This window comes from Pundamilia nyererei, unplaced genomic scaffold (genome assembly GCF_000239375.1).
Source record: "Pundamilia nyererei isolate P.nyererei 1_Seehausen unplaced genomic scaffold, PunNye1.0 scaffold00071, whole genome shotgun sequence".
NCBI lineage: Eukaryota > Metazoa > Chordata > Actinopteri > Cichliformes > Cichlidae > Pundamilia > Pundamilia nyererei.
In genome coordinates, this window is record NW_005187472.1 from 1,935,428 (window position 1) to 1,945,423 (window position 9,996).

General features: G+C 36.9%; 1 protein-coding gene across 1 annotated transcript; it reads right to left on the bottom strand.

Annotated features, from left to right (window-relative positions):
- Nucleotides 1-5,527: 5,527 nt before the first annotated feature.
- Nucleotides 5,528-9,493, bottom strand: LOC102212153 (uncharacterized). The gene is made up of 6 exons (XM_005736871.1): nt 9,411-9,493; nt 8,518-8,788; nt 8,274-8,411; nt 7,710-7,841; nt 7,550-7,581; nt 5,528-6,235 (listed from the first exon to the last, which is right to left on the bottom strand). The coding sequence occupies exons 1-6, from the start codon at nt 9,432-9,434 to the stop codon at nt 5,960-5,962; spliced, it is 873 nt and encodes a 290-aa protein (XP_005736928.1). The 5' UTR covers nt 9,435-9,493; the 3' UTR covers nt 5,528-5,959.
- Between the last annotated feature and the right edge of the window lie 503 nt (nt 9,494-9,996).

The window sequence follows — 9,996 nt, forward strand, 5'->3', positions numbered from 1 at the left end:
TTTACATTTGGTTGGAACTTAACATTGACCCATTTTACCAAAATTAAGTCATCTCGAGCTGATATTATTTACGATTACACATAATTTCAAGACTATTAATATTATCATTATGCTAAACTGCTAACAAACAGACACACAAACAAACAGAACCAATTACATGTTTTCTTTCTTCGAGGGAAGAATAAAGGATTTCTATTCCATTCAACTTAACATTCCTAACAATCTTTTACATGGTATTTTTGTATACTAGAACCAGGTTTTTAGCTTATATTATTGTTTTTATTCTTGAAGGGTTAAAAAAGAACAAAAACAAAAAAAAGTTATATTCTGAGTCTTAAGATGATGGCTCTCAAATCGCTGTCACATGCAGCTTGGTCTTCATCTAGTACAGTCTGTAACCCTGGGTCTCTACAACTAGAAACCTGTGTAAATACACAAGACAAGCATTCCTGCTAATAGCCTGCTGTTAAAATAAATACTGTTGAGCTGGCCTCTCGCCTGTGTAACAGATATACCCTTTTCACCGCCCGGTTGCATTCATTGTCTGGCTCAGCGGGGGTTCATATTTCGAAACCTTGGCAGTGCAGTGGCATGTGAAAAATGTCCCAAACGCCAGGAGGACAGGGGGAATACAGAACAATAGGACATGCTAATGTTTAGCGTTTGGTTCTCTATTATCATGCTAACATGGTCCATGAATGTCAGGCTTTGGTTTCAAGGGCGGTATCACTAGAACTGATGTTATTTGGCGAAATTAGTGCCGACAGCATTACGGAACAGAAGAGGACCAAGTAAATTCTTATATGGTCAAATTTACTGTTAAAATAAAAAAGTTTAAAGAAAATAACAAGTCTATAAAATTGACTGACGATGTTTAAACTAACACACAAGGCTTGCTTTACCTGTATCACGTTCCAAAGTTCAGTCAAACTGAATTAAGTGTGGCGTTAAGTCAGAGCTGACTCTTCAGGTGGCTGCTCACTTTTTCTTGATGCTAGCGGCTCAATGCTACATCAGTTGCCACTTGTTTATCATATCTACATTTCTTCAGTCAGTTGTCAACTTACATTTTCAGATGTGTGAGAATCTGGTCTTAAGAAAAACAGTCAAAAATCTGAAGAAACAGAAATGGTTTATTTATTTATAAACCATTTCTGTTTCTTCAGATTTGTTTTCAAACTGTCCTTTATTAGTTACAGACTGTATATAACCACCATGACATTAACATTTGGTTTGTGAAGGATTGATATTTGTATTGTGGCCAATGCCATGTGGGGTTTTTGGAGGCAGAAGTGATAATATTTGGATGGAGGGTGTATTGCTAAAAGCTAGCTAGCTTGGTTAGCAATATGTATCCATAAACTGAATGGAGCCTCACACAGACACAGAAAGGCAATTAGTGCTAAAACTTACATAAAAAATACTAGAATTCAACTCAGCAAATCATTAGTAACCAGATAAATAAACCCAAAAAGGTTGAGTAATCCAGTTTTGTTGGTTGAAATAGCATAGTTAATAACTTTATGAAATTCAAATTGATCCTTTAAAAGAACATCAGCATAAAAGATTATATTAGCAATATAGACAAATTTTTTTTTATGCCCGGCTGTCAACAGGTTTATTTCTGCTGTAAAGTTGGACTTTTTTCCAGAGTCTGTGGGGATTGACTCACTTTTAGACCCACTCCCAAAGGACCCCTTGAGGAAATGCAGTTTTTGGCACCAGCTCACTTGGCTTAATTTTTCAGCCACAGATGTTTATCAGACAGTATTGCACACGACCACAAAGCTAAATCACCGGAGGACCTTTGAACAACTGTCTGACAGCCAGCAAAGAACATGCCAAATGTGGTTCACTGTAAATAGAGAAAAGCTTTTTGTCATGTGATAATAGTTCCTTCAACAAATCACTCACAGTTGGGTTCTTTTGCCTCAATAGAGGCTAACAGCCATAAAAATGCCAGAGAAATATACTGTGGTGAGGCAATCACACAGTTCACATGAGGTGTAAGAGTGTGTCATTCACTGTCCCCCATAGGCCGGCGATAATCCCGTTGGCGTTTTATGATCGCCTAAGTGCGTCAGACTGTTTCCATTCCAAACGGATCCTCCAGCCACCTTGTTTCTGTACTCTTACTCCACATATCCAGAGCTCTTTGCGTCCTGGAAAGAGACAGTCGATCGTTGGCTGTTGACCAGAGGCAGGGGGAGTGTCACTGAGTGTGAGTCTGCTGAATACTCATATTCAGCAGAGGCAGTTGGATAGGATCCTGTCCACATCTATTTGCTGTGATTACAATTTACACTGTGAGGTCTTGACTGAGAAGTTTGGACGGGGTAAACGTCACACACCCTGATCTGGAAGCTATTGAAATAAATGTATTTTTCAATGAAATTATACATACATACATACATACATACATACATACATACATACATACATACATACATACATACATACATACATACATACATGTTTTCTGACATTTAATCATTTATTCATGGAAGCAGCAAGGTAAACAGCTAAGGTTTGATTGTAATCTAGTGTCACTAGTATCACTCCTACTTGCTTGTCCACTATTTCTGCTGCATTGATTGTTAAACAACTCTTATTTTAGCAGATGATCTCTGCTAAACACCTCTGGGTTTCAGTAAGGATGTTTCCATAAGCCTATTTGAATCACACGCTTCTTGTGAAACTCACAAGTTTTAAACTTAAACCAGTAAAAATGTGGAACATTGTCTCAGTGTGTGCTATGTAGAACAAAGCATGCAATGCTGTGTGATCCAAGCAGACTTAACCACCCTGCCTATATGCAAGTAAACTCAAACTCAAAAACTGTGTAATTGTGACCTCTAGTGGCTCTACATCATAGCATAGGCTGCTTTGAACACTTGAAATGTGCATCAGTATGTTTTGCTACACTTAAAATTCCAAATAGTTTAGAAATTTATTTGCAATCTAAATTCTAAATTTCTAAACATCTCCAAGCTTAATTTGACCAACCAGCTGCTCTTTGTAGGCACCTGTAGCATCATCATGCAGGTGTAACACAGTCCCTGATCAATAACCTGAAGAAAACTGAAACTGCGGAGTTTTAAATCTTCAATTTCCTCCAAGGCTGGTTGCGGTGGGATAAATTCATCCATGAGAAATCAATATATAAAAACTTTCAGCAAAGAGGTCGTCAACACACATTTTGAACTCTACAATTCGTCTGGATGGTATTTTCCTCTCAGCTTCATATTAAATTATAAAAAGTCATTGAACAAAGGACATTAATTATTTTCCTCTGTCTGGCTAAGTCTTACTGTTCAGCAGCATAATTCAGTTAAAATCTGTAACATGAAGTACTACTTCCAGGTAATAAACGAAATAAAACAAAAAAAAACATTTACTACAACTGCGATTAATATCATTTGGTCACAGACACACACACTGACTCAAGTCACCTTTTACAGGGCTTAATTTGCTCGTCAGTTATGGGAATTAATTTCAAACAATGTCTAAAATTCAGTCAGAGTGAATAAACATTAGTGGACACCACAGTAGATCACCATCCAGTCTCACCCCGTCCCTACTATCCTCCTCTGTCACACCAACCCTCTGCATGTCCTTTGTGTGTGACATATACTTACTAACTTTGTAAGTCTCACTTAAAACCCTGAACAAGCAAATTTTCTTTCAGTGCAATTTTCCAGAATCAAATAATGGAAACTTTGGTTGGTTTCAACCAACCAATACTCCTACTTGTGCTTTTTATCCAGTTTTTATCCAAAAATATTATTAATTGTCTGTATCTTTGGTATTTGGTAAGATTGCATCCAAAGAAACAGAACATCTCTTGTTGAACTACATTTTGTGAAGGATATGATCTGAAAACTTAACAGTATTATATTCTAAAACCTCCAAAACTGTAAACAAATAACATCCATAGACCTTTTATTTAGAATTGCATTTACATCTACATTTTATTTTTCATATTTCACACATGATTACAGGCTATAATTCTACCAAGTTGGAAAAGCCATATTCTACCTGATGCTCTTTGTAGGCAACGCCTTCACACTGCAGCATCGGGAAATGCTGCTCTGAGGAGATCTTTTAGTGAGTTTAAAATCCAAAAAGGCGTGATTGGACATCAGTGAGGAAAGAGGTTAAGAAAAACACTTTGAGTAGTAATAAATATCAGAAAAATGTAAACCAAGCAAAAGGAGAATTTACACAGCAGCAACTAAACTTCATGATGGCACAAAAACACAGGAGAGATGCAAAAGCTTCTCCTTGCAAGTGTTCTCTGGTGTACAGTTAAACCTACAAAAGAAACAAAAGTAACTTGGAAGCACCTGTCATGGTGACAAATGTGCAGGTGTAAGGATTTATGTGAGTGTAACAAGGCCCAAGTTGTAATGGAGTATGGAGAGAAAGTTGCCTCAGAAGGGTTACAAATGGGTACAGACAAATCTGCAAGCATGAACTAAGACTTATAAATGTGTGCAGTAATTTGTGTGTAACTTTTGAGGACTCACAAGCACGCGCTTCAACAAATGTGTACTTCCAAATCTGAATAAATACTGATTATTTACACAATTTATTAAGTTCAGCTTCACGAATTGTGTCAGTTGTGTTTGGCAGCAAAATAGGGACCAACACAGTATTAGGCAGGTGGTCGTAATGTTGTACCTGGTGTATGATTTAAATATAGAACAATATAGAACAATGGTTTGTATCATAAAAACATAAAATACATCTCAGTTACAAACAATGTAAATAAGTGTTTTTGACAGTACAGTACAAGTGACCCAGAAACTCAATGGAAAAAGTCTTTGTCCTGGAATTTTAAAAACAGCTTTCACCATATAAGCATATTTGATATTTGACTGCATTGTACAGAACAGTTTTTGCTATAATATGCATTTTAAAACATTAGTTTACTTATATATAATTCATTGTAAAACAATTTTAACTCATCAGAAGAATTATTTTGAAGTGACACAATCTTCCATTCACTTTAATCAGATTAATTTGATCTTTTGTAATAAATTTCTGCCCTTATTGACAGGCTACCGACTTTGATGTTCACTGCTCAAAAATATTAAAGGACAGCATCAAAATATGAGTGGCAGTAGAAGAAGTCTATGAGTAGAGACCCTGGACACTCATATTAAACCCCTTAAGATTGCTTAAAATGACTTCAACATCGAAAGGAACCAGTTGAGCTTCCTGGGTAAAGTGTTCTCGCCGTGCATGTCCTACTGGGAGGAGGCCCTGGGGTAGATTATGAAGAGTCTCCACTATAGCAGAATACAACATTACACAAGAGGGGAAAACTTGTAGTGATGGATTGCTGTTTCAACGGGGTCAGAATAACCAACATGTATTCTGCTATTAAATTAGAGCTCAGCAATTATTAATGGAAAACCTGGATATTAGTAGGATACTTCTAAATGGTTTGAAATGCTATGTACTGAAACTACAGCAACATAGTTTTATTATTACTGAAAGAAAAATGTTTAAAAAGCAGCGTTAGAAGTAGTTTCATTTTATTCCATTAAACACTCCACTTTTGTGAAACTTCATGTGTGCTGTAACATCTGTGTTCTCTTCAGTAGTAGTTAAAACTCTACTAACAATATAAACATATTTCATGCTGTCACCTGGTGCCCATACATAGCTATAACACGTATACAACCAATCTCAGTGTATCATATACAAACTATCAAGACAAAATCATTTCACATGCTTCATTTTTTATTCCTTAAGATTTAGTATGAAAATCTGAGGATAGTCTTTACTTCAGTGCCCTGTTTTGAAAAGCAGAAGGGTATATCTCACACAGTTACATCAAAATTGTGGGAATGTGCAAGTGTGTATATACACTGCTCAAAAAATTAAATTCCCTTTACTATTATTTAATTTCATCCTAGCTAAAAAAAAATTACATATGATCTGATCTCAGTTACTTTATAATGTTTTTCAGTTGTGGATACGTTGCATCAACGTCAGGATCTTTAAGAATCTGGAGAAACTGATTGCAGGTCTCTTCACCTTTACTCATCAGAAGATCTATCAGGTTGGTAACAGTTTGTTCTGGGTTAGAGGAGTGCTTCAGATTTCCATATTGTCTGGGAGAGAGGATTCCTTTGGCATGCACACACTGCAGAATGAAGACATCCCCCATCAGGCAGTTAATGAGTTCCACCTTGTGCTCCTTGATCTTTCTCACAGCAGGACCCTGAAAAAGATGACAGCGTGTTGTTGATTAGTCTGAAGTAAATGTATTCTTTTTTTCTAGGCATTTGTATAAATTCTTGATTTTTTTTTTCTTTTTTTCACTGGTGCCATGTATTCCTCTTTTATCCATGCCAAACTACATTATTAATTACATTTAAAGGAAAATATTTTTCCAGCAAAATACTGAAAGACTGAAAAGTCCAAGTGAGGAGGCTTAATTCACAAAACTTCAGTCCAGAAAAAACAAATTCACCTGTGTGATTAACTGTTTTCACTATTTTTATTATGGAAATGTTATTTATAAAATTTATGAAAAGCTCTATATATTCACTTGCTGAATACAGAAGATGTTCCACCATGTTGTTGTGTTAAATCAAAAGTCAAAACAGTCCTCTCCCAGGAGATTTTAGAGCATACTTCCACCTGCTGACAAGCTTAATGGAAATGACAATTTCCTTTTTCAGCAGGACTTGGCACCTGACCACAGTGCCACAACTCTTATTAAATGACTTGCCAACCGTGATACTATTGTGCTCGACTGGCCAGCCAACTCGCCACACCTGCACCTCATCTTTGGGATGACACCAAACGGAAGTTGAGAAACACCCAAATCAACAGAGAACTGCGAAGGTCACTACCAGGCTTTGGGAACACTCAGCTGAGCTAAATGTCACCCTGCACTGAGCCACTTATTTTGAAGCAGCTCCAACCATGTACCGAGTGGATAAATGCACTCTTTTGTAAGAAATCCTTTTTTGACTGACTTTAGACAATATTCTAATCATTTGAGACGCTCTAATTTGGGATTCTTAATGAGCTTTGACCTAAAATTATCACAAAAAGCTTGAAATGTTTCACTTTACATGTTATATTGGTCGAATTTACCTTTTAGAATGAAATGACAAAAATGAACATTCAAATTTTTATTATGTTTACAATGATACACTGAGGAGGGCAAATCAGTCTTCTCAGGAAGAATAAACCATGCCCTATAACCATGCCAGTACCGTGGCACATTTAGGAGAAAGAGCTGCATAAGGTAACAAATTCTAAAAACAAAAAATACACTTTGACCTCATAAGTGATTGTGTGCCAGATCATTGGCCAACTAAGAAAATATTACAATTGTTCATTTGAGGTAAGACCTACTATGTGCAATATTTACTAAAACTGTAGGATATCCGTTTTTTCCCCTGTTTGTGTAGGAAGCATAACTTTAACTTCAACTGACTTATCCCAAAACCATCAATACCATCTTGTGTCAGTGAACACCTCTATGTGTGTTCTTGCCAGTAACACTATTCTTGTACTGTACCTCAGGAGGTGGCTGTGTGTCCTCTACCATACCTGAGAAAAACCATCAGGAATTACTTACTTTCCAAAAGTCTTTTTTTAATCTTGCATAATTTGATTTATGAATTACAGACTAACAAAAAGCAACAACAATAATTACACATTTAAGGTCAAAATATTACCTGTGTTTTCTTGTGGTGCATTCACACTCACTGAGAAATTTATACACTCATCAACATGGACACCTGATATTTTATCAGCACATATAACACCGCCGCCACTTGCAGTGAGATCTGCTTGGGGTTTAATATTTCCTGTAAGAAGCAGAAAAAATAAGAAGAAAAAATTTATTTCCAGCTTGTTGTAATAAAATCTGTATAAAAAGACTCAAACTGAAAACAAACTTGAAATATGTTTGAAAATAGCTACTGACTCAACTGAAATACAGCAAAATAGCTGTTTCACTGCTTGTATAATAATGAACTACTACCAAACCAAATTAACTTCAAATTCACTCAAATCGTTTTTATTCCCTATCCTGATGCTTGGTTTGAGCTTCAGCAGCTTGTCTTGAACATGTCTACTTGCCTTAATGCACTGAGATGCTGCCATGTGACTGGCTGAGTAGATGTTTGTATTGACAAGCAGTTGAAAAGGTGTACCTAATATAAAGTGTTAATGAGTGCATTTAATGGTTTCCCTTATATGATTCCACATAGAAAAAAATATAAAAAAAAACCTCTTACCAGACAAACTGCTGTCTGCCGGCTGGCTTACTGTTTGAATGTTAATTGAAATGTTTTTTGCAGTTGTGTTTGTAATTTCTCTGCAGGACACAACACTGCTACCATCAGCAAACATGCTTGGAGTGGATGAACCTGGAACTATAAAATAGACATATATGAATAATGTAATCTCAGCTTTCCTTTGGTGGTAATCTCACAGGCCGAGGCTCATTTTCGGCCCAGACCACACGGGACTTTCACACACCTTCAGCTTCAGTGACGAAAAACTGCTTCAGTTGTGGGAAGTGTCCTTGGTGCTTCCTCAGAGTGTCAATAAAGTTCTGACAGGTGTCTTCTCCTTTTTGAATGATTATTTCCAAGAGTTCTCTCATCTGCTCTGAACCACTGCTTTGCTTTATTACCTTTTTATATTCATTCACGGATAGGATATCCCCGCAGTGCTCCAGGATGTACTCAGGGTCACTCGAAAGCCATACGCACAGTCTGTTGAGCTGTGAGTTTAGTTTGTCCGTGGCCTGAAATAGTGCAGACATACTGTGTGGAATTCAACGTTTTTCTTGAGCATGACACAGACTTTAACGCAGTTCGTGTGAGAGACTCAGACTTGTTTGTCCGGATGTGGGTCTGCGTGCATCATACATAGTGAGCTTTTTTTTTTTTTTTTTTTTTTTTTTTTTAGCGGTGTTACTATTTCTGAACTTTGAACGGTTTTATCTTTGGCGTAAAATGAAAACTATTCAAACGGAATCGAAAGTGTTTTACTGGGTTAGCGTAATATCAAGGGTCACGTGCTCTGCCCGATTAGGTACTAAATGAATAAACTCAAAACCTCACAAGTAAAGATTCTGGTACCATGCTGGGAAGAAGCTTCTTCTGCTATAATGGTGCCTTTAAGGACCTCTCTTAAAATATGTGCCACATATGGAATAGATTACATGGCAATAGATTGCGTAATTTTCTGTGCGTAAAGGACCAAGCCGCTTACGCCCCTGTACATGCAAACTATTTACAGAGCCTTTACAGAGTAGCATGTATAGGCTAAAATAAAACCGATGTTTCTTAATGCATATCAAGTCGAAATAATATCACTGGTAGAATTACATAGACTACATTACATGGCAAATAGATGCTGCTTACCTTTGTTGACAGAAAATCAGTCATGACTTGACTCTAAAGCGAGCGATTAAAGTTTAGCAGGAAAAGGAAGGGCCAGGGCTTCTTGTGGTTGTCGTTCTGTGAAATAAAAAAGTTTCGTTACTTCCTGATTCTGTTGACGTGGCATGCAAACACATCGACAGGCATGCGAACTACAGTATAATACTGGTAACACACAGGCAGCATACTCACATGCCCAGTTAGGATCCCAGCTGGCCCATCTTTAGTTTTCCCCATTGTAAATAAGATGTGAGACAGTTTAGGTTCAGACTACTTTATGAAATCAAACTGAACACAACTTAGAAATCTTGAGAAAATAAACAGCCTGCTTCATCAGAATGGCCTTGTTGATGATGTGACCACATGCTGTTTTTGGAGTTTAAAAAATGTCATAAATGTGCTTAACTCCGGCTGAGCATACTCAGAACTGACTGAGCTGACTGATCAGCTGCTCAGAGTGAGGCTGGGTTTGTTAAGGTGCTTTCTGAAAGTCCAGTTTTTTTCTAATTTTACATTTTGCAAAATAATCCAAGAATCAGATTGTGCTGTGTTTGGCTATTGATTGATT

Bases quoted from the DNA above. Each gene is read 5' to 3' on its own strand.
- LOC102212153 (XM_005736871.1), bottom strand. From the start codon at position 9,434: ATGACTGATTTTCTGTCAACAAAG. The intron at 8,789-9,410 runs GTAAGCAGCATC...GCACTATTTCAG, and splicing joins CTGATTTTCTGTCAACAAAG to GCCACGGACAAACTAAACTC. The intron at 7,842-8,273 runs GTAAGAGGTTTT...TGCTTCTTACAG, and splicing joins GGCAGACAGCAGTTTGTCTG to GAAATATTAAACCCCAAGCA.